This window comes from Sciurus carolinensis, chromosome 14 (genome assembly GCF_902686445.1).
Source record: "Sciurus carolinensis chromosome 14, mSciCar1.2, whole genome shotgun sequence".
Taxonomy (NCBI): domain Eukaryota; kingdom Metazoa; phylum Chordata; class Mammalia; order Rodentia; family Sciuridae; genus Sciurus; species Sciurus carolinensis.
The window spans coordinates 9,357,510-9,383,498 of record NC_062226.1 but is presented as its reverse complement, the minus strand read 5'-3'; the positions used below and the strand labels follow the sequence as shown (position 1 = coordinate 9,383,498).

General features: G+C 40.1%; 1 protein-coding gene across 12 annotated transcripts in view; it reads right to left on the bottom strand.

The window, feature by feature from the left end:
- The window catches only part of Mapkap1 (MAPK associated protein 1), a 227,227-nt gene that overhangs the window by 78,342 nt on the left and 122,896 nt on the right, over positions 1 to 25,989 (bottom strand). For all 12 annotated transcript variants that reach the window (XR_007104884.1, XM_047523959.1, XM_047523962.1 and 9 more), the window contains one exon: positions 12,823 to 12,932. Coding sequence is in view for 11 of the 12 variants with exons in the window: in XM_047523959.1 (XP_047379915.1) it covers positions 12,823 to 12,932 (110 nt within the window). In the remaining variant the exon portion in view is untranslated. The remainder of the gene's footprint in view (positions 1 to 12,822; positions 12,933 to 25,989) is intronic.

Below are 25,989 nucleotides of genomic sequence, written 5' to 3'. Positions count from 1 at the left end.
ACTTAATGTTGTAGGTATGCAAGAGAAAGTAACACTATTTGACTCAAAAAGGAAAATTTTACACATTATTGCAGTTGTTTAAAACTGTCTTCTAAATTGCTGGGACAGATAGACTTTGTTGAGGATGCACAATTTAAGGGGCAGATGCAGCACTCCAAGCCTGTGTAGAACTCTACAATCATTCTCTTCAAAGTCACACTGACGTTTGAGTGCACTGCTTTCTTTTAAATGTTTTAGAAGAAACAGGCACTGGGAGGTACTAAACTATTAATACAAAAGTTTTTAAAAACCACTTGTAAATAAATTTGTTACAGGTAATTATATAGTGTGCTCACTTTAGAATTTTTGGCCTAGGAAATTAAATTTGTTGATACAAGTCACATGATGAAGGAGCTCTAGGATAATTAACCCATCCTTCAATATATGGTATGGTTACCTTGTTAGTAAAAAACCATGAGGGCTCATACTCTGGATCTAGCTTTCTTCTTGTTCAAAAAAAAAAAAAAAAAAGAAAAGAAAAGAAAAGAAAAACAGTGCTTCCAGCAGAATCAAATTCAAACACAATTCAAGGGCTCATTCTGCATAGGGGACACAATTTCCATAGACTTAATATACTAGAAAACAAAAAGTGCAGGAAAAGGCCAAGTCTTACATGTAGAAGAGGAAAGAAACCGAATCCTACAGACAAAGCCAGGTTTCCTGGTGTACCTGGCACAGTGGTGGCAAAAGGGATGACAGCAGCTGAGATCAGGTGAGCACTTATTAAAGACTGGTTTTTTAATGTGTTCTCTGAGAGGCAGTTATTACCCTTATTTTCAGAAAAGATAGCTGATGTGGGGAAGGGATGATGACTTGCCTAATTTCATGGCTTGTGAAAGGTACAGCTGGGCTGAGGACCTGAGCTGATTTGGTTCCAAAGGCTATATCCTTTCTATTGACTCGTGCTGCCACCCCAAATAAGGTGTCTTTGGTATTTTTAGGGAGAAAGTACACCTGCCTCCTCTGAGCTCGGGTCTGTAACCTTACTCATACTGCTCACAGTGGTGAGCAGTATGGTCTGTGGAAATGAAGGTTTGCATCCCAGCTCCACCACTTAGACTCTGTGTGACCTTACAAGTTTCTACAGTCTCTGAGCTTTAGTTCTCTCTATAAAACAAAAGCAACCAATTCAAATCGCTGTTTTTAAGAAGTAAAATATAATGGAAAAAAGTGTTTAGCAGATAAGAGTATCAGTAAGTGGTAACCATTATTACACGGTCATTATGTATACAACTTAAAACCACAGGTCAGTGGCAGAAACTGTGACCTCAAAAGATGTTATTTAACATATTAGATAATGAAAAATAAAATATTCCATAAGAAAAGACTGGAGTTTTCATTGCCACAAGCATATATATGTGTGTGTGTGTGTGTGTTTGTGTGTGTGTGTATGTGTGTGTGTGTGCGTGTATATATATATATATATATATATGAAATTCATAATAATATAACCTGAGTCTGAATTACATATTTTTAATTTTGGTAAGTTCTTTCTTATTTTTTATGAGCAGTTTCTTTTCACAAAAAGTTGAGAGAACTATACGCTGAAAATCCACTTGCCTACCACCTAGATCTTATAATGAACAATTTACTATATTAGCTATATCATATATTGACCCATCAATCCATCCTATTTTTTGGGGGGTGGGGGGAGTACCAGGGATTGAACTCAGGGGCACTTGACCACTGAGCCACATCCCCAGTTCTATTCTGTATTTTTTTTTAGAGTCAGGATCTCACTGAGTTGCGTGGCACCTCACTTTTGCTGAGGCTGGCTTTGAACTCATGATCCTCCTGTCTCAGCCTCCCAAGCAACTGAGATTACAGGCATGCAACACCACGCCGAGCAATCAATCCATGTGCATCAGTACATGTGCCCTAAATACTTCAGTGAGGAAATCATTATCAAGTCTGACGTTTAAGATTTTCATTTTACTTTTGGGTCAAATTTACATAAGATGACATGCACAAATCTCATGAATACAATTTGACAGTTCTAACAAATGCATATACCTGTTTGATCCCAGCTCCTGCCAATACTTTGATTTCCTGTCAATATACAGACTATTACCCTTACTCCAGAGAGCTCTGGATCAGTCTCCCACATTAAGTGAAGAAGCTGTGGTACAGGGAAAAACACACAGGGCTCAAGAATCAAATTTCACCAATATTACTAGTGTGCACACACACACTGAGTATACATAGGTGTGTGTATATACGTCTTCTATTTTATATATATCCTCAGTTTTCTTGACTGGAGGGAAAAAAAAAAGAACAAAAAGATAATGCCCATCTCACAAGGTCTTTTGTAAAGGTTAAATACAAAAGTACCTGGAATACAGTTAAGTTTTTAGTAGAATGTAATTAAATAGAAATCATTACCTTGGTACTTTCTCTCTAGCTTCCCATCTCCCCTCAATCTAAGGATGCCTTCAAAAAGAAAATGTTAAGGACAAAAAAAAAAAAAAAAGGTTAAATGAGAGATGAGGGAAAAGGCATCTCCCTGCATAGGCAGTCCTCTCCCAATTTATCCACTCTGACTTCAGCTAATTAAACATCTGTCTCAACGGGGTCCTCAGCAAATTAGTCATCCCCACTTTGTGACACTGATTGTTGGTTACAGCCTTTCCCCACTTGCTACCATTCCCAGAAACTTCTAGGAGTTTACTCACCAGGCACACGGCAAGGAATGATGCAGGGTCCCCATTAACCCCCTACAGTTGCCCTTGGTGCCAGTGCTGTTCATAATGCTGCCAGACGTGTCCTCAGACATGCCTCCCCCAAATAAACCTGCTAAGGGTGACAACTTTTCGTCTACATTTCTGATTTCTATAATCTAATATATCTTCTAAATGTTATGGATGTATATGTACCAAACTAAAACAAAGTATTTAATAAAAATTTTACTAAAAACCTTTTTTAAAAATTAGTTTTGATGACAAAGCAAGCAAGTAACATAAGGTCTCAAATGAGCTGGACTAGAGTCTGGTAACTCACCAGGCAGACCTTTCTGAACACATAAACAAAAGCTTTGTTGATGATCAAAAGGTCAGCAGGTAAACAAGTCAAAGTGCATAGTCTGAGTGTGTGCCCCTCTATATATGGGCACGCACGCACCTGCCCACCTGCTTGGGCAGAAAGAGGGGGAGGCAGGTTGGGAGAAAACTGTATTCTAAATTACAGGGCACATCTTAGAAACAGTTTTCTGAAATTAGACTTTTTCTCAATTCCTTTTCCCACTCAAAGAACTGACTAAATTATATCTTTTAGAAAGAGAGATGGCTAATGAACACATTAAAAACACTTAGCTACAATAAAGACCCAGATATGCAAATTAAAATGAGATACTAACCACTAACCACCAGTTTGACAAAAATTAAAGATCAATAACATCCAGGGTTGGCAAGCAGGGGAGAGTGCTCTCATATACTTTTTTTTTTTTTTTTCTCATATACTCTTGGGACTGACAAAGTATAAACTTCTTGAAAGGCAATTTTTTTTTTATCAACATATTAAGTAAGTGAACTTCTAACAAGCAGTCCTGCATTTAAAATCTGGCACAAATGTGCAATGAATATTTGTTCAAAATTGTTCACTGAATTTTTTTGTATACTCAATATTTTGAAATAATCGAAGTATCTTTCAATAGTGCTAAATATAGAAAAGTAAACCCCTTTACACATACAAACTTTTTCATGAGTTCACTTGACAAACATTTATTGCATGTCCTCAACTACATGACAGGCACCCGGCAGATGTTAATACAGGTACTCACAAAAAAGAAGAAAAACAGGGACCTTGCCCACATGATCTTATAGCCTGTATGCATACCTAGGAGAACTGAATAATAATAATTAAAAAAACCCCAAAGATTTATACCAAAGAATGTTAGAGGAAACTTCATGCTTTTTACTGCACACCTCCAAATTATTTGATTTTTTCAAGTATTTAATTTTATTAAAAAATTGTTTTCAAGCTTATCTTTGCCACCACCTTCTTCTGAGATTAATTCCAGGGGATCCAGCTGTAGCTCTCAGCTATCCTGATTCTCCCAAATTGTGCATTCAGCTCTAGTAAGAGAAACCCGACTTTTACCAAGATGTCCATTCCTCCACTTCCTCTCTTCCCCACACCGTAGTTAGGGTGCCATCATCTGCCAGGCAGGTTCCTCAGGAGTCTCCGCACGGGTGCTCTTCTCATGTTCTCTGGCCTCTAAGACATTTGTACAATGCTGATGGTGTGCATTAAGAAATTCTGACTGCATTGCCCTCTTTTCAGTGGTCCCCCTCTGCCTTCAGAATAAAGTCCAAATTTAACACTTTACAAACATGACCTAGCCCCAAGTGACCACCTTAGCCTCATTGTGCCCTGCCCTCCAGCTCATGATCCTGAGTTGCTTGTGGTTTCCTTCCTTCAGCTGAGCATTCTTTCTCATCCCTCTTTGCCTGGCCCATTTCTGTTCCTCTTCAGGCCTCAGTCAGTTAACATGCTCAGATAGCCATCCCTGACTCCCCAAGACTGCACCAGGTCTCCCTTCCTTCTAAGAGCACTCAGGCCTGAACTTACTTCCACTTGTCACATGCATGGGGTTATTATTACCTGTTTATTTGCTTGTCTCCCCAACTAAACAGCAAGCTCTTTGAGATCAGGATCAATTCTTGGTCTCAACAAAATCCCTAGTGCCCACAAGTGCCTATTATGTAATAAGCCCCAATAAATGAAGGAACCTCTTCCAGGTCTGAGAATACAATCGGGCCCAGACTCGTCAGCTCCATCTCCTGTAGGTTAGCTCTGTCCCCATCTTCTACAGAACTTCTGTTTTATGACAACATCTCAGAATACATGGTCTTCTGCCTGGAACATTCTTCTCATTGCCATCTATCAAACTCCTAATCAATCTCCAAACAACCATCAGGGAAATCACACAGGAGCACATTTTCTCAGCCCTGCCCGCCCGTAGTGTTACACACTGCAGTCCCTCCTCACCTGCACGGCTTCAGTGGGCTGTGTGCTTATGCATCTTCCTGTTTGGGTGCCTCTTTCTGTGTGTTCTCATCAGGTTTTCCACCAGATTTCTAGTTCAGTACTGGCACAGAGCAGGGAGCATTTAATGCTGACTACTGAACAGCGGCACCTTAGAGCCAAACAGAGCCTAAAAGTGCACAGTCCATTCATGCAGTGAGTCCTCCCACACTCACCATTTTCCCACAGTAGAGCTCAGGCAAGGGAGGCCCAGAGAGGTTAAAAGTGTGATTATATAGTCCCACAGACCCTTGATTCTAAGATTCTAAAACACACTTTTAAACATTTCTAAAATCAGAATATTATAATCAATATGTGCATTTAATATGCTAGTATTTCTTGAGAGCCTATTATTAAATGAGTTGTGCTCTAGAATTAGCCCTCGGTGGACCCAGGGACAGAGAGTTAAATAAGTTTAACTAGAAAGGCTGTGTGTGCCTCCCACCCTCACAGAGCCTCTTAAAGTGTATGTCTTTTCTCTTCTTTTCATTCTGCTTTTTCATTAATCTAATCCATGCTTCTGACTGCCCTAGATGAAGTGAATGAATAGATTTTGTAATGGAAAAGGAACTTCTGAAAGATTAGCGACTAGCAGGAAGAGTAAATGCTGGTCAAATGTAGTTTTGGCGAATGATATATTTCAAGTTTTTCTGATGTGGCAGTTGCGAGAGCTCATAACACCCTTCTAAAATAATTGGGTCTCTAAAGTGGTTCCAAAAGATTTTTGCTTGACATAAATTCTCTAAATTTCCGGGCTTTCTGGATAAAATAGTTGACTGCAATGCCATCTTTAACATGCTCTGCTCTATACTGGAGAAGATCCATCAGGAGCCTCACAGCACTCCAGACAGAGGGAGGCTCAGGTGAGATGAAACAGCAAGATAAAGAGGCAGGGACAGGAGGCAAGGAGGAATACTTACCTTGGAGCTTCCGGCCTAGGGCACTTCCGAGTTACACATTTAAACACCTTAGCAGTCCTAATTTACTGTATCATTTTGCCACTGGGTCACTGGATACCAATATCAGGTCTTTATTTCTTCCTTGACTCCCATACACAAGTGGCATCAACATGATTATTTATTCCTTCATCAGGAGAAGTTGTCTGCAGAAATTACTGCCTCATTGGGGGGAAAAGTACACTTAAATAGTCCTATTTATTTTTTCTTCCTCTTTTTTCTCCTTTTAGGATTATCTGCTATAGTATAAGGAAACCATACTTCTGTGTCCCTAGCTTACAAACTCCATCTCCAAAGAACAAAGGACCTTGGGTTTTCTCTTTACACTTAGACATGAAGTAGGTCTCTGTTTGACCCTATCGCCAGAAGATTCTTTAGCTTACTTGAGCCTTGAAGAGCATTTCAAAGGCTCAAAGAGTTTTAAAAACCTGACTCCATCTACAACATACATGGGTTTCCCTTCTTAACAGGGCAGCTCAGGCCAGGTGTATGTTGCTTTAAGAAAGCTAGACATAAAACATTAAAACTGACACCAATACAGACAAACTGTGCAATTACAAAAAGAATTCCTGGCTTTATATCCAGATTCACCACAGGGTTCCTTTAAATGCTGCTCTTCCCTAGTGCATTTAGATCTCACAATCAATGAACATTTCTGTTTACAGAATTTTAAATTTGTTTTCCCATTAGGGTTCTAATAAGCAACATGGTACAAATAAAAAGAGTATGGGCTCTGAGGTCAAAAAAGTCTGGGCTTCAATTTAGATTCACCATTTACTTACTATGGAAATTTGGGTAACTAACTTCTCTCAGAGCTGGGGAAAGAGAAGCTGGGAGAAATACCTGATTACACATGTAGTTATCAGAGCTCCCTGCTTCTAAAAACACACTGTATGTGTGTGTGTGTGTGTGTGAGAAAGATAGGGGATTGAACCCTGAGGCTCTCTATCACTGAGTATTTCCTCAGTCCCTATTATTATTATTATTTTTTATTGTGAGACAGGGTCTTGCTAAGTTGCTCAGGCTGGCCTGGAACTTGCCATCCTTCTGCATGAGCTGGGGTTATAGGCAATTGCTACCATACCCAGCTTTCTTTTTTTTTTTTTGTGGTGCTGGGGATTGAACCCAGGGCCTTGTGCAAGCGAGGCAAGCACTCTACCAACTGAGCTATATCCCCTGCCCTGTACCCAGCTTTTCTGTTCCCTTTTTTTCCCCTTCAGTGCTGGGGATGAAATACAGGATACACTGTGTGCTAGGCAAGTGCTCCATTGCTGAGCTACACTCCCAGCCCTCCATTTGCTTTTAAATATTTCTGAAGTCTCATCTATAAATCAGGTATAATAAAGTCTGCTTTCTGGGTGTATTGTACAGATTAAGTGAGGTAATATCTGAAGAACACAAAGGTGCTCAATACATCAGCCCTCACTCCCCTTGGAAATCAGATCCTGCTTTTGGAAAGACCAGCTCCTCCTCTGACCCAAAGCCCTTTAAAACACTCTTGATAAACAAAAACTCATTTGCATACAACTTTCTACGTCTGTCTGGCATGAAAATAAGGCCTACCATGTGCAGTATTGCAGACTGACCCTGTTGCTGGCTCCAGCAGGTCCACACAGGGCCACAGGTCTAAATTCCTCCCCTTTGCCTTGTCCAGGTCTATCTGACCTGTACACACTGTAACCACCAATTCTGTACACTGTCCCCCGCTCTCCCTGGCCTCACATTTCTTTCCAGTTCTTTTCTTTCTTTGGGTTCATGGTCTCTGCATGTTCCTTCTCCTCTTTGAGACTCAGTGGTTGGAAGTTTGGATTTTATTCTGAATGCAACTGAAGTCAGGGAAGAGTTTGGAGCATATACGATCTGATTCATATTTAGAAAAGTATCTCTGATTGCTAAAAAGTGCTTAAGAACAGAAGCAGGAAAACCAGCCAGGGTGCTATTTTCAATAGTCCAGGTGATAATCACAGTGACTTGGGCTTATTCAATGGAGATGGAAGAGACTGAATGGATTCAGGATATATTCTAGAGGTGAAACTGACATGTCTTGCTAATTGTTAAGACATGGGGAGATACAGTAGGGAAAAACCGAGGACTGACAATTGGCCATGTGGTTTGGTGATTGGGTGGATGACTGTACCCTATGCTGGGCACTTATTGTGGGTCAGTCTCTCTCTCTCTCTCTCTCTAATTATTTTAGTTGGCAATAGGCCTTTATTTTATTTATATGTGGTGCTGAGAATCTAACACAGTGCCTCCCACATGCTAGGCAAGCACTATGCCACTGAGCCACAATCCCAGCCCTATTCTAAGTCTCTTAAGAGTCAATTTGACTACAATTTTGGGGCGGGAGAAGTTAAGTAAATTCAACTGTGTAATCTAAATGTTCTCTTTATCCTTAAATATGGCAAGCCACTCCTTTGAATGGCACTGCCCCTCGTCATAATTCTCCACAGCCTCTTATGAAGGTCACTATTCAAATGTCAATTTCCAGGGAAAAGTTTCCTGAACGTCCTATAGGATGCAGTGAGTTCACCAGCATTCTAGTCTTCTCCCTTTCAGGTCCTTATGTTTACTCTCCTTCTAGAACATAAGGTCCTCCTCAGCAAGGGCCTTGTGGATCCTCACCACTGCTTCCTTGATCCAGCTCATACCTAATATATGGGGGCACATGAAGAGTGAATGTACCCCACAGCTACAAATATACTATGGATCAATATATATCGATAGATGTCACATGAATTTTTAAGAATTCAATGATGCCATTATTAGTGTTCCTCAGACCAGAACCCCACTCCCTGTGGTAGATACTTGTCCCCTTTCTCTGCTGTTAGCAGTACTTTAGGGAATTCCCTACTCTGCTTTAAGGAACACCTTGGTGACATTCTAGGGGTCTTGTGAGATCAGAGAAAACTAGCAAGCAATAGGTTCTCTGTGACTTAATTTGACAAAGCTAACACTTTCACGTTATAGGTGAAATTTTATAAGAGAGAGTAGAAATGCATGTCACAAGGTTTATAACAGCAGAACTTTTTTGTAAAAGAATCTCCACACTAATAAAAATTTGTCTTTCACATCAAAAGGCAAGAATGGATGGGGATAAAGAACAGTGAATATGCATCTGTTCAACTTTCAGCAGATAATAGAGAAAAGCAACTCCATTTCATAATGAGAATGAATACTGAATCGGAGTGACACAGAATTCTACTCTGCTTGGTTAATCCCGCTTCGAAGGCTTCTCTCTTTTGTAGATCAAGAGGTTCCTGAATTTCTGGGTCAGTGGTAAAATTGAAACTGATCTGCCTCCATTTCTCAACTGTATCTCTGTAATACTCAACATCACGTTTTAGGAGACTGGTGGGTAACAGTATTTTTAAACAACAATAAACAGAATACTGAGAAGCTCAGGAGGTCACTGATAATGCAGGTGATACCGATGAACTGAGGTCTCTATTTACTAAACAGGTGAGTATATTTTACCGGCTGAATCCTGGGGCCTGACAGGTTATCTTCACTGTGTCAAAAACTCACTCATATAACTATTAAAATTAATAAAAAGATTTCATTAAATTTCCTGAAACCTGATTCTCCATTTACTATTTTCTTCAACAGTGGGGACTCCCTAGCAATGCACATAGATTCCAAATGTCAATAGGTCAGTAATAAAATGAAAAGCTATAGAGAAACTGTAAAAGACAATTAAAAATAGACTTTAAAAAATGGACCTTAGTGGAGAGCTGACAGGAACACACTGTGGAGGGACCACTATAGCTAAGTACTTGAATATTAACAGGAAAAAGCCCTGCAGTATTCACAAATAGTTATGATTTGATGAAATAATTATAAGTAATACAAGTCAAAATTTGGATTAGTTACAAGAGATTGTAATGATATTCTATCCTAAAAAGCAAAACTATTTTAAAGTCCTCTGTGTTTCCATTGACAAAGCAATTTACCTAAAGGAGTATTTCTGCTCAAATACTACTTTCTGATTTTTTTTTTTTTACAAATAGCAAGTGCCAAAGGGAAGGACAATAAAGTATTTAAATATTAGGACTGTCATTAAGCCCACAGTTTGATTTAATAATGAAATAGTTCAAATTCTTAATTTATTGTTACTATTAAATGAAGTGCTATGTGGTCATTCTGGAAAAAGCAGAGAAGTTAAAGGTTTGTGGATTAGGACAGAGGCTTGCTGTTAGTCTATCAGAGGATTTCTGAAATCTTGCTCTACTATTAATTAACACCTAATGAACAGAGTGAGAATACCAATTCCACGTGGCACACACACGTTGCTTTATTTCAGATGGCGTTTTCCCACTTCTCACTTAAGTTAAATAACAATAACAAAGAGACAAATGGGTTCTGCATTTCATCAGATAAAAGCTGCTTGACAAGAGGGCTGAGCACTCTGATCCTGTTCTGGACATGGGACATAAGAGGACACTGTGGGATACTAAGGAAGTAAAGGACAAGTATCTCTAGCTTGGCATTTCTTCCTACCAAGTTCATGACTAAGTTCACGTGTCATAATGGGCAAGTGTTAAGTATTTTATAGCAATTATGAGTATCAACATATTTTCTTTAAAGTAAATGTACTTGTGTTCCCCTCTATGGCATCGGAATTTTTCCTCTTTTCGTTAATCACCCTTTAAGAAAAATCCACTCCACATCACAAAGTGCAAAACCACAAAATATACTCTGCCTTTACCATGCTAACCTTAGGCAAATATCTTAGCCAACTGGAGATCTTCCTATATCAAGAGACCAGACTTTTAATAAAGCAATTGAAAGAGGGCTTTGGATTAGGAAAATGGACAGTAATTTATGTAAATGTATCAATCTCAATTGGCTTTCTAGTATGAAAAGGAATAAATAATGCAGATCACTTTTTCTGATATGAGTCCTAAGTCTTTGCCAAGGATATGGCAAAGACTCTGATGGAAATGGTGAACATAAATAAATGTGTGTGTGATAAATGTGGATGCTGGGGATGGACATAGATAAACAGGCATAAAATTGGACAGAGATGGCTGCAGACAGAAGGAAAGACACTGGCTCAGCTGTATTCCAATAACTTTATAGGAGTTTCATGGTCTTAAAAAACCTGTGACAGCAGAATTTCTATTAAGAAGGTTAAAAAAGTTCTAATTCCTTCTTAGGGACAATTCAAAATACTGCATTCTTACAGTATAAGAATTATGTCACAAAATATGCTATTATGTAAAAAATTTAGAGACAAACAAGAGAAAAGAACCTAGACTCTAAAGGAGAATGGATGCTTATTAAATATCTCTGAGTATCTGAGGCTCTTTAAAAATTACTGATTGGCACCTGGAACCCCAAAACATCTACTTTCCCCTGGGAAGCAGAGGCTATGCCTCTTCAATCATCCCTTAAATGCAAAGAGGTTTGACCCCCATGCAATAGATAAAAGTCACCCAAAAAATGAACAAAAGAGGTGTTTGGAAAAACCAGAACACCATTCATCCCAGCTAACGACTTGTTCATTATGAGTGATGATGGATAAAGACTTCTCATGCTGAGATGAAATCAAGATTTATATGCATTGTTTCCTCTCCCAACTTGTGGGAAGATCATCATCATTTAATTCTATCTCTGCGGCCAGTGATGGGCATCCAGAGAGCTGGTTATCAAACGGCGCAGTCAGCTGGCAAAAGCCGAAACGTGCAGTTGGCACATCTGGACGGAGCCGCCACAGCCGAGGGTGAACAATGACTCCTGGCAAGCATCCAAATTGCTTGCAGACGCTAGCAGGTCTCATCTACAACCGCCCCTACCAGCATCTCTCTCTCTCTCTCTTTTTTATGAGAATCAGATTTTCATTGCTCCATTCAATTGCTCTCCTCTGCCATTTTTTACAGCTCTTATCGTTCCCCTGGAATATGGCCTTGAGACAGCTCATCCGTGTCCTTCACTGTGTTATCTCTTCTAACTTTTATTAAAACTTCAGCTTTCATCTGAAGATAGCTAATTAAATCTGGAACAGATTATATGCTTCCCCTTAAAAAGAGCACAAAACTATTTTCTTCAATAAGAGCAATGCTTTTTTTCCTTTCCAAAAGGTAAAATCAGGTGTTTAAGAAGTCTTTTTATTTACAAAGCTCTTTGACATGTCATATACAGGTTGATTTATATTAAAGTTGTCTGTAGTATGACAAATCTTAGAGCTATTTCTCAAAATAATTATTTTTCAATACCAGCAATATGTTTCCCCCATATTCTTTAAATATCATAGCTAGGACCATGAGCCTATTTTCTACACCAAGTTGGGTAGTAAAGAGTTAAAAGACTAATATGTATTTGTAACCATAAAGTGATTTATCTTTAAAAAATATTTTTGAAGGTTGCCCTCATTTAGTAAAAATGAAATTTTTTTCTTCTATTGCCCCCCCCCACCCCCCGTATCTTAGACACTGGTAACTAAAGTTCTCCTTTGAAAAATTATGTGAAAACATGAAATTTAAGGCAATAATTCAAGTTCAGGATTGATTCAGTTTTTAAGACAGTTTTACATCAACTAATGGTTAATACAAGTAGCTCTATCTTAATTTACCACAAATTATTAATGATGGAATGTCCATAACTGATATGAACACATTCTTCTCACATATGCCACTGACCCAGTCTCTTCCTAAGGCCCAGCCGGGGTTTGGTTGGGGGTGGGGGGAGTTAAATCACTTTTTTGTGTGTGCATGTTTGCTAACCAAACCTCCTAGCAATGATATCTGAAGAATCTAGCCCTTTTCACTAAGGGTTAAGCGTCCGTCGGATTCAGCTCTCCCACCTGATATCTTCTGGGATCCTTTTCTTCGCTTCACCGCCTTCAGCAAGATCTCCTTCATGGTGACCTTGGTATTGTCCACCTGAATGAGGGAGAATCCATGAGCAGCATTTCTGCAGGAAAAGACAGATGTTAAATCATCACCAACATTCAACCAGAGAGATGTTATTACAATCTTCATTATATTTCAGAAAGTTTTAAAGTGTACATAGATTATTTGTGCCTCTTACTTGAAAACAGGTTGTATTTAATATACTTCTAATGTGGAGTGGCAATCATTGTAATACAAGTAGTTCCAAATTAAAGAGAGGTCAGGGTTAGGGAAGGTTTTGGTTTTTTTTGTTCTTCTGATTTATCTCAAATTGGACCTAATAGGTGTGTGTGGGTCAATAATACTGTGTGTTCCTGATGCTGGCTCCACTCAGTCAAATCCTGCAGCAAGGACTGACAACTGGAAACTTAGCGTGTCAGCAGATGTCACTGCAGGCAGATCCTGCCATTGTAATAAGCAGCCCTGGAGGAAAAGCATCATGGGGGCTGAGGGAAAGGACACCCCAAAGCAATTTAGATGGGGAAAAAGAAAAGGCTCTTCTAACTGGCTAGTAAAGCATACATCTCTCTTTGTATATATTATTAGATATACAGTTTGTACACATGTCAGTAGGAATGTTTACATTTACTTAGTCCTAAAAAGCCAAACAAAATATTACCTGAAGCACAAACAATTACAGGACAAAACAAGAGCACTATGTGTAAGCTTCTAATCCATCAAATTAGGTAGGGGTGGGGGCTTCATCTAAGGGAAAAACAGCTAAGGAACAAGTAATCTAAAAACAGCTTTTGTTAATTGCAAAAGCAAGTATCACAACTACTACCCACTACGCCTGGGCACGGGAACAAAACAGGCCCATTCCAAATAGTTCATGTAACAAACAGGACCCAAGTTTCCAACTATGGAACATGGGAATTGCCATAAGGAGTCTGGTCACATTCCCATTTCCCTGTAAGAATCTCAAAGGGGAACATGGCCAAAAATCATGGCAGAACTTCCTATTGACAAGAAATCTGAAAGAAAAGCCAAAGCCCCAAGCTAAGTCCTGGAAAAGCTTCTCAATGGTAGGGCAGACTGGGAAGGGGCCTGAAGTCTAGATTGGACCCAACCAGGTGGCTGGCTCTCCACAGGGGCGAGAGGCCGATCTCAAAACCAAGAACCCAATTTGCTTCCCTAATACAGAGACATATCCACAACCCTCCTCTCCATACGGATGGCTGTTTAATCCTTGACATTCCATTTGTTAAAAAGCAAAAGCCGATGCTGGTCCGGCCAGCACGATCATCCATTTTAACTTGGTCAAGTTCTTGCTATTGAACAGCAGGCCTGAGAACTGTCAAGCTAATTTTACTGAACACTCTGTTACTGAATCATGCCTGAGCCCTGGCCATTCTTTACCTCAGTAGCTGGACCCCATCCCAGAACAATCTTTAAAAGTTTATTTTACTGATCAAAGCAAAATAAGAAATAGCTCTTTTTAAAAAACTATATTTAGGGAGTGATGCAGTAAGTGATACTTTGGCAAGAGTACTGAAATGTAAAGTGCCTTGTGCATTTAAAAACTTAGGGGTATTTGTTCTGGCACGAGGCCAGTGTGTGTTTGGAAAAAATGCCAATCAACCACGTTCAGATTTGCCTTCACCAGCTTTCTCCTCAGAAATCAGTGTGCGCTCCATCTGTGGTGATATGTAGGGCGATGGATGAGCAAGGCTGAACGGGAACACAAGTTCTTGGGCACTCACAAACTAGTTTCGGCCTAGAGACTTCATGAACTCCCACCTGTCCGGGTTCTACTTGAACTATTGTAGATCTGAGTCTGCTTATAAATTGCTTATGTTCTCTCCTGATCTGCTGCTGGCTGATACTATTACCTCAAGCCAAAATGTTCATCTTTTTCAGCAAAGGCAGACTAAAAGCTCCAAAGGAAGTCTTGTGTTTGGACTAACGTCCATAAATTAAAAGTGTCCTTTTAAAAGATTTTTGAACAGAGGAAAATCCCCAGTCTGTATTTTTCTGTCATTTTACCAAAACGTACCTAGGTGACAAGGTTAAAGCAAGCAGAGGAAATCCCTGGCACTTATCATCCACAGGCATTACTGATAAATTGTGTGGTGGAGGAATAAAGGATTACCTTCTGTATTTTTTCATTACACTTTTCTTTTGTTACAGAATACATAAATCCATTGTGGCACAATGTAATATGTATCACCATGCTACACCTGCGGACGCTTCCGAGCGGCTGCCATGTCTGTGCAGTCAGGAATGATAAGTGAACCACCCGTGAATGTTAACGATAGTGATCATTCTGAGGTAACTCGGCTCTCCATCTTCCTTTACAGCCTCCGTGCTGAAGCCAGGGTAGCAAGGTTCATGAGAGGAAAATGAAAACAACAGCGAAGGGAAGGGGGCACGCCGGCACTTGGAATGTGCCTTCGCGGGTGTGCACTATCTTTCTCTGGGGCTCCATTTCTGTAAAAACCTGCACATTAAAAGGAGAAACGGGGCTCTGCCTCGCACATTGCACATTCCACCAGACTTGATGCAAGTTTCCTTGGGTCACTCCCACACTCCACTCCTTGTCCCCACAACCAGTGCCAATGTTGGCTCTTGTTCCTCCTCTGCAGCACTGCAGGGGTCAGGTGGCAGCACTTGGGCTTCTGAGGAGAACACCTGACTAAGAGTGTAGAATGCAAGCAGTTCGCAGAACCCATCTAGATGCTACTGTTAAGTTATTCTCCATTTAATAAGTGGAAATGGAGACTTGCTACCACAATTTTCAGCTTGACTTCCAAACATTCTGGATTTTATGCCTCATTTCTTTACATCCAGGATTTTTTATGGGCTTTCTGAAAAGTCTATTGAAATACATCTTTTAAAGACACTCTTATTTCATGGAAGGCATCGGGTCTGAGACTGAGAGGACAATGGTTTTGAGGCAAATGTGTGCTACTAGTCCCACCTTTCTTCTCCTGGGTTGTGACCTGCTCAGGTGACCAGCCCAGACAAGCAGGCCACATACAGACCTAGCATCTTGGCTCAGAAACTGTTTCCCTGGTAGACAGGCAACTTGCTTCCCAGGGTAGGGCATTCCACAGCTCCAGGGCTGCCCACGCTGATCCAAAATGAAACTCCACTTCTGGGAGCTGACTAAATGCTGCCAGGAGTGCTTCAGTCAATTCAAAGCTAGGCCCTGTCAAGTCTGTAACCACTGAAAAATGTACGGGCATTTTAAAAAGAGATTACTCACTTGAGGAATTCAGCTCTGTGCCTGTGCAAATCCACTAAGTTGCCACAGGGAAGTTCTGATACCAGCATTAACCCAACACAATGAGCGTTTCTCCACAAAGCAGGAAATGAGAGGTGCCCAAGACATGCAGGAAATGGGCCCAGGTCTTCATCTGAAAAGCACAGATTCTTTGTATGGGGATAGATCTGGAACCAGAAACCAAGTGGAAAGGCAGCATATTGGAGAGGAAAGCACATGGGCTGGGAGTTAGAGCTCTTTGACTGAAATCCTGATTCCATGGCTAACTAAATGCTTCCCTCAGCTGCATCCAGGAAACGAGGAAGCAACTTTCCTCCAGAACTGCCATAAGGATGATATACACTATGAATGCCAAGCACCTGGCACTAAGGCTGGCACATGGTAAAAGGAGTTTCCTGATGCTGGTTCTCTTTGTTTCCCTAGACCCAAGTCACCACCTCAAAAGAAGAGGCCCCATGTGTCCCCTCTATGTCTAGCTCCTATACAGAGATTGCTTATTGGAGGAAGGGATCTCAACACTCATTGCATGTAGCTGGCAACAAAGGGGCATGATTATATCACAAAAAAAGCTACAATTACTATCTATTGAATCTTACTATGTGCCCAGTGCCATTTTAAGCTTTAACACACACACACACAATTCTAAAATACATACCATTATTATAGCATTTTACAGAAAATGAAGCTGGCAGCATCAGGAAATTCACCTTCTTTTCTTTTTTTTCTTTTTCTTTTCTTTTTGGGTGCTGGGAACTGAACTCAGGGGCACTCGACCACTGAGCTATATCCCCAGCTCTATTCTGTATTTTATTCAGAGATACAGTCTCACTGAGTTGCTTAGCACCTTATTTTTGCTGAGGTTGGCTTTGAACTCGCGATCCTCCTGCCTCAGTCTCCCAAGCCACTGGGATTACAGGCAAGCGCCACAGTGCCCAACAAGGTCACTCTTCCTTAATGATTCTATTTTGGATCCATAAACAAAAAATATGACACTTAACTAGGCAACACAGTCCAGTGGAAGCAAAAGTCAAAGATTCAACAAATAATTATAGTTCTCTGTGATGAACACAAAACCTGAGATAATCTCAGGGTGCTGCTAAGACACGGGGGCACTTAACCAGTCAAACAGAGGTAAGGGGAGTCAAAGAAGTTTCCCACTGGGGATGATGTCTCAAACACTGTTGTGGTTTACCTCCACAGCGTGCCAACAAAGATGGTGACAACACTAAAAGGCAGCAGGCAACTAGATCTGGAATAAAGTGGCTGGTTTGAGGTCCCAGCTCTGCCTTTGCTGGGTAAATGAAATATCATTCTGACTTCACTTCCTCATGGAGAATGGGGATGATGAGAATTCATGGACTGTAAGAATGTTGTTCTGAAGAGCTTACTGAAATGCCTGTCACAGCAGAAATAATTAAGCAACAAGTAATATATTAGAGCTACAGACTTTTCTTCATATATACAAAGTAATACATAATGAAGAGACAATGATAAATCAACATTTACTGAACACTTACTTTATTTACATAATCCTTCCCCAAAAGGTAGGTGTTATTATTGATCCTATGTGACAGCAGAGGAAGTTGAGGTTTGACCAGGTTAGGGAGCTACATAGTTAATAATAAGTTCTGGAGGAGCCTTGACCCTAGGATGGCAAGTCCTTGATCCTAGGATGGCAAGACTTTGAAACCTGTGCTTTTAACTCCTTGACAACTCGGAAAGGAGATGGAGGGACTCAGGGAAAGAAGAAACACACATCCTTCAGACTGGAATTCTGACCAACCTGTGGAAAAGGTTTGACCTCCCCTTCAATAAATTCATTTTGATTATAATTGTCCCGACTCTCAGACTAACCACACAGCCTACAAGATCCTTCCCTGAGAGTTTGTTTGAAGGTTCTAGCAGGGGCACACAGCTGCTCATACACTCTTGATCAAAGAACAGTCCTTCTCTATCAGGGAAGGTCATCCTCTCTGACCAAGTACCCAGCTTTGGGAGAGACACACAGGGAGCAGTGAGGGAGGAAGGGGACATCCACTTAGCTAGCCAGATCAGCCGAATCAGTCCCGGCAATCAGTAGAGTGACAGATGCCGCAGACAGATCACCCTCACATCCTGCAAGATCCTTTCTTAAAAGACCTTGGAATTGTCATGTTTCGTGAGCCACAGTCTCCTTTTCCAGAGATGGAACAAGGTTGCCAAGAGCAGTGCTTAGTTCTCCACTCCTGAACGTGCACAATGCTCAAGATGCACTCCTCTGGTCCCCATCCTGCCCTAGTCCCATTTCCGTGTGTGTTCATTCCCTAGCACTTCAAGATAGAAGATGAAAATACACGAGCAAGAGAAAGCCTTGTAATAACTGCAGCATGCCTGCGTTAAAGTACGTCCTTCGGGTATTACTTTATCCATCAAGAGTTCATACGAGTGCGAAGGCCACAGTTTGTTTCCCATTGCATTGACCAAATTTTTTTAAAAGATCAAAGCGTATTGTGTGAGCATGTGATGTTTGACATTGGATAAAGTACTCTTTTTCAAAACAGACATTTTCCAAAAACATAACTCGCTAGACTAATGGGCAGTGAGAAGCCAAAATGACTGCCCTCCGCCTTCTCCTTGTGTATCTTTGCCAGAGTCCTTGGGACTTGCCAAATCCGGTCATGCCTGCTTAGCTTGCTCGACTGATTGTGCCAGAAAAGAAAATAAGACACAGATGTATTTGAGCTCTTTGAGATGCCAGTAAGAGAGACAGCTAATGGCTTCATTTCGACCCTCCCCTTCCAGCTGGGCACAGGTGGGGGATAATGAGGTCCCTCTCCCTAATCAAACTCAATTATTTACTACTCTATATAACCGCAAAGACATTCACATTCAGTTCAGAATATAAAACACACCGTGGGCTACTTCCAACCACTGCCACTGGGTATTTATAACAAACTCAAGTGGCTAACAGTTTGCCTTGGCAGGAGTTTAAGTGTGTAAAGTTTTGCAAACTGTTTCTGTTCAAATATGTCCTGCTGAAATGGGGTCCCAGGCGGGGTTCCATAACTGTCAGGTCAGTGAACTGCATAACATCTGAGAATGTATTCACCACGCAGAGCAGACAGGATCTGGAAATCAAACGCTTCGTTCTATTGCAACCTTCTGAGAAGCATCACAGTTTTTTCAACAGCAAGACTGACATTGTATTAATAAACATTACAAGCCACTAGCCTGACATGTACATAGCAGCAGCTGACAGACTCCAACATAAGCTGAGGGGAGAACAGAGGAAATCAAAATGAGACATAGTAACGAAACATGGCTGAATGGGGTGTATCATGAAACAAATCACATTAACGTCAGAAATATGGGACATAAACTTTTAAGAGATATATTGACTAAAGCACAATCTGGTATAATATTTTGGATACCAAAATAAGTCGATGGCTATCTGAAATGCATACTTTTGTTGTAGGAACAAAGAACATCCTTGCACAATTCAACAGACATTCCAGTCAGCAAAACATACATATTTAGCTTGTCTGACCTTTAAATTCTTAGAAGTATGTAATTAATGCTTTCCATCTTTATTACTTACTCCAATATTTCTGTCACTTTAAACAGACACAAAGAAAAATCTTTTCTTTTCTCTAGACAGTAGCTGTTGCCAAAAAGGAAATCAAGTCAGATTTACAAATACAAAATTAAACAGGCTGCATATGTTACATTTCCACACATGAGGACAATCTGGACAATGAAAATGTTTGCTAATACGACAGAATGAAAAGAAACACACAGTTGGTCCTCTATGACTGGAGCAAACAATAAATAACTAGGATAATTTACACACATATTGTCAGGCCTGGTTACAAAGAATGTACCAACATCTTCTTTTATTCCTTATTCTACATTAGCGCTGCCTCTTATCAAACTGTGTGAATTTGGGCAAGGGCCTCTCTCTGACCCTCAGCTTATGTGTTATAAAAGTGAGTTGCTTATAAGGAATAAATGAGAGGAAGTCTGTTACACACATGCAACTGTGCAAAATGTTCTCCTCTCCCCCACCCTCTGCCTTTCCAGACCAAAGAGCAATGCTATCTAAGAGCAAGAGAGACTTCAAGCTAATGACACACGATTCAATAAAGGTCTGGTCACTTGGGGGTATACATTGGAGATACCATTAAAAACACAAACTAAACTACAGGCTCTTTGGAAAAGGCTTCATGCAGGAAAGAGCAATGAATCTGGGGCATGACTGTTAAAAAAGAGTTCATCTTCCTCTTGGTGTGGAGCCAAGAGAAGGCAAGACAGTTTCTGGGAGTCCTCTGGGTGCCCCAGTTTCTGGTGCAAGACCTTCCACCCTTAACCCAATGGCTCTCTACTCGACAACAAAACCCTAACTGGATTTCATTTGCTTGCAACTCTTGGTTAGAACTGTTCCTTCGCAATGCTCATCAAATCCATGAACATTTTAAGGAAAACTGCCTTCTGTTCTTACTAACTTCTGATCTAGGGGGTTCTGTCCATTTTAGTGGCCTGACTTTTCTTCCTTAAAGCCCCCTTTCCCCATTCTAGAGGATGATCCTGGTGTGAAACATTAATGTCAACAAATGTAATGTAAGATCACTATCACAGTTGTTTTTGTTGTTCAGTTGCTGACTGAATTATCCCTGTACTAGGGGATGGAAGAAGGAGCTGGACAGGGCAGGTCCCTCCCTTGTCTTACTACAACTAGAGAATTAGCAGGTATGGGCTTGATCCTTGCTGGCAAGGTGTTGGGTACCAACTGAGATTCAGCTCTTATCTGGCTTGAGGAGCAGCCCAAACTCCCATTCCTCCCATGTCCTCCCTCCCTCTCATCCGCTATTTATAAGCCACTCCCATACTCTCAATATCCAACCATCTTCAGTGTTTAGGCTTAAGTAATCAGCAGTTGGAAAGTTAGGGATTCTAGTTTAGATACATATTTGCTCTGTCCAAAATCAATCAAGAATAATGGATACCTGAAAACTTCACTGCAGATTTGTTAAGCGGCAGTTTTCATTAGCAGGCTCCTAATTTGTAAATTGTTAGAACAGTGCATTCTCTTCTCAAACAGGCCCAGGGATTTCCCAGGGTCCAAGGGCCTTGGAAAGGTTGGATCCAGGCCTAGCAGGAACACCAGAACAACAAACCCTACATTCTTTTCCATAGAACATTTTCCCATAAGGATTCATTTCAGTTAACTAGTTAATCTTCTAAAATGTAAGCAGTTATAAAATATAACAATTCATTGTCTTTGCACAATAGAAGGAAGGGAAATTTTAAATTCTTTTCTTTCTTTTGTATGTGTGTGTGATTGAACCCAGGGCCTTGTGCACTGCTAGGCAAGTGTTCTACCACTGAACTACACCCCCAGTCTTAAGATTTTCTTCCATATGAAGAAACACAGATCCATTTTCTAGCTTTTCTATAACAACTATATACTAATTATGCAATAAAAATAACCCAAAGGAAAGTTAAAGTTCGTTTACATCTTAGTGTAAGTTATTCAGACTGATAAATCTCTGACAGAAATAAGAGTAGCAAATATGTAATGCCTCCTGCATACCAGGGTCTGAGTCAATATCAATCCTTGCAGCAGCATTTTCTGTGGTTCAAGGACTCTAAAGAGTCAAGAGATGAGTTCACAGGCTGTTTCAGAATTTAAAAGTTTGATTTTAGCTCACTGAAAATCACATTTATAGATATAATAATTCTTCCATTTAAATCATATGTGTGATTATCATATATATGATCATCACTGAACTAAAAGTAAAGTACATACAAACACACACACACACACACACACACATGTATATACATACATACATACATACTGACTCTGGTCAGACAGATGTGAATAAGAGAGAAACTTTACTGGAATAAGTCAGAGGTTGACAAATCTGGCCTATGCCCATTGCTTCTGTGTGGTCTACTGGTACTTTTATTCTACAATGGTAGAACTGAGTTACAGAAACTACATGACACACAAGCCTAAAATATTTATCATTTGGCCCTTTATAGAAAAAGTTTATCAATCCCTGGGACAAGCTGGCGAAATTGGGGGTTGTGTGTTTCAACAGCTAGAGTTATTTAATATCACTAATAGACTTAGTAAAGGTCAAATGGCACCACTGCAAATTGCATACAAAAATAGTTTGTTGAACAGAGAAAAATGGTGGGAGAACTCAGGGGGTGCAAGGTTCTCTCCTGGAACATGCTTGCTGATATCTGAGGAATATGTGCTCTTTGGTGCCCTAGGCACACTGCACAAGTATCAATCAGGCAGAGAGCCTACCTACATACAGATCAATCAACAACAGCAAAAAAGTAGGCTGACCAATCATCCTAGTTTACAGGGGATGGGAGCAGGGTGAGGAGGACGAGGGTGCTTCTAGATGGAGGGCCTTTAGTTTTGAAATAAACCTTGGCAAACAAACATGAATTGGTTATGCCAGCAAAACATATGGTGGGATGAAGGTAAAGAAGACTTTTCGAGTACAGAATATTAAAAATTTGGGAAAGATACACTATAAATCAGTTGACTCATTAAAATAATGTACTGGTAATTAAAATACATTCATTGTTTAAAAGGACAAATAATAAGGTAATCATATTTCACATAAAAGTCAAAAGACTCAAGTTGACAAGTAAAACATTTAGCACTCATTAAACTCAACATCATCAATTTAATTTCAGTAAAACATCAGCATTAAAGTTGTTAATTTATACTTCATTAATATTATAATATTGTTATTTATTTTTATTTAGGTTATATACAAACATGAAACTTGCTGGGTGTGGTAGCACATGTCTGTAATCCCAGGGATACAGGAAGCTGAGGCAGGAGGATGACAAGTTGGAGGTCAGCCTTGGCAATTTAGCAAGATCCTGTCTCAAAATAAAAAATTAAAAGGCCTGGGGGTATAGTTCAGTGGTAAAGCATCCCTGTGTTCAATCACAAATACCAAAAAACCAACCATGGAATGTATAGCCAGAACAGAACCTTACATTTGTTTGCATTCAAGTAGTATTATAATAAAACTATTTTGGGGGAACAATGAGGCTTAACATTGAAGCTAAACTCAGGAGAATTTATTTTCCTTTAAAAGAGATCTAAATATTATGTTTAAGAAAATTCTTATTATACACACCTTATAGATGAAGTTAAGACTCACAAAGGTGAATAAAGCTACCTAAAGTCATGAGCAAGTCACTGTGAGCTATGATGTGAACCCAGGTTTGCCTAAAGTCAAAGCTGTGATGCCTCATTTGGAGGTAAAAATGGTATATTGAGGAACCCCTGCAGTGGGTGATATGAGGACCCCTAAGGCCAGAAGGCAACCTAAGTCCTCCTGGTATTCAAAAGACAGAGACAGGGAAATAGTTAAGAGGGCTCAGAAAGCAGGGCAGGACACGGTGCTTGGCAAGATGCCTAAAGATTCCCTTGTTCCTTCTCCATGAAATCCTGGGCTGGGTGCTAAGGATACAGAGATTTATCTGTGCCTTCCCCATCTTAAAGAAGCTTAATTTCTTGCTACTGTGTTTTAGGATATCGGCTCATAAGAGGACTAATTTGAAAGTCTATAGATCCTCAAAGTCCACTGTCTGTACATATTCGGCGTAAGTTATTTGAATTTGGCTTTTTTTAAGTTCGGCTAATCAAAGTCCACCTAAACTTTGCCTCTCCTCTGCAATAAAACAGTAAGTAGAGGAAGCAAAAAAAAAATATAGAAGCAGCAGAGAGATCTATTCAGTTGCCCATTCAAGAAATGTGTGGCCTACCTATCATAGTAATGGAGATGTGCTGGGTATTGTGGAACAATGATGGTCCAGTTTCTGCCCTCAAAGGGTTGTTTCGTTGTTAATAACAGTAACAGCAGCTAATAATACGTAATACTTATATACACCAGACAAGTGCTTTACAGTCAATCCTCTCGACTAATCTGTGAGATGGGTTTTATTATTGTCACATTTAAATGAACCATAGAAAAGTTAAAGGATTTATCCAGGACCACGCACACTAGTCAGGGTAAGGTCAGGATTGGCACTCAAGAGGTTGGGTTTTGGAGATCACCATGCTTTTACACACTATATTATAATAGAGACTGCATGTCAGCCTCAGATAGGAGGTTGTCCAACTGACTAAACCAACACGCAGGATGTTGCAAAGGGCATGGGCATTAATAAGGGGCACAGGGTCAGATCTAGGCCTGAGAACAACATCACATCTCTAAATTGATCACAGTACAAACTAGGCTATTTTGAAATTGAGGTAACATATCCCGAGTTGACTCTTAGAGTTAGTTTATTCCTTACAGTCAAACCTATTCCCTACCTTCAGCTTCAGCTCTGTCTTCCCAGCTTCTTTCTATCCCTTCTCTGTTGGGAAAGAGATACTAGGAAAAAAGTGGGGAAATGAAGAGGAGTCATGGTTTTACTCATGTTGCTGGATTTCCTCTCTGAAACTTTGGACTTGACCCTGGAGACCCCCAAGTCTCTCTGTCCTGACAACTGCAGGTGCTTTGCTAGCTTAGCATAGGAATCAGAAAGGTGGACAGGAGGTTGTGAGCTAAGAACAAATGCACAGGCAAATGGTCAATAATCTGTATTATTTCATCAGATCACCAAGAAAAAGAAAACACAAAGAGAAAGTTTACTGACACTTTTGTTCCAAATGCTCAAGTATAAAATCACTTCACCTTGTGTTTTCGGAAACATTGCAGACATGTCAAATAAACTCTCTTGAACTTTAAACTAGGAAGATTGATTGGGGTGTGTGTTTGGGAGGGGGAATGAGGTGAGGGGGTAATTCAGGAGGAAAAAAATAGAGTTCTGAGTTTAGAGCTGTTGTTTCTCTCTGCCTCACCAGGCCCGCCATTCCCCAGAAGGCAGGTTCTCAGCGAGACACTGTGCAGTCCTAGATGCCTCTCCTAAGAAGGTGCATCCACCCCAGCCTCAACTTAGCACTACCCAAAATCACTGTTTTAAAGGCCCTTGGCTTTAAAAGGACTTTCAGTTCAAAATATTGCTATAATCATTTGTTAATGTACTAAAAATTCTTCTAATCACTTATTAATAATCAACAAAAATACAAGTAAAACCTATTAAAATGCCATTGCACACATCTTCTCCTCCTCCTCTTCTTCCTTTTCTTTTTCTTTTTCATCTGTGTGTGTGTGGTGCTGGGGATGGAATCCAAGGCCTTGAACAGGCTAGGCAAGCACTCTAACATATCCCCAGCCCCTATATATACCTTTTAAAGTAAAAAGGCTTCTATGACAATACCTTGTGATGAAAATATGGTTTTAAGAATTCTGTTGGTAGTATTATAAATCAGTACATCTTTCAGAGAGCTGTTTGTCAATAAAAAGTAAGCATCCTAGGCTGAGAACGTAGGTCGGAGGTAGAACACCTGCCCAGCATGTGTGAGGCAGAAGGAGAAAAAAAAAAAAAAGAGTGAGAGTCTAAAGAAGACTCTACTCTCTGATCAATAACTCTACTTATGGGAAATGATTCTTAGGAAGTTATTCCACAGAAATAAAAGGGATAAAGGAATACAGAAATGACTGTCATTACATTAGTTACTCATTAAAACCAAAACAAGGAAGCAATATAAATATGATATGCTTCCCTTTCACTCATACACCATACACTTTTTCCCCCAGTAGTGGGAACAGAACCTAGGAGTGCTTTACGACGAGCTACATCTCCAGTCCTTTTTATTTTTTAATTTTGAGGCAGGATCTTGTGATCCTCCTGCTTCAGCCTCAGGAGTTTCTGGCATTACAGGTATGTACCACCACACCCAGCTTACTTATCACATTTTAAATGATTTATTCAACACCTGTCT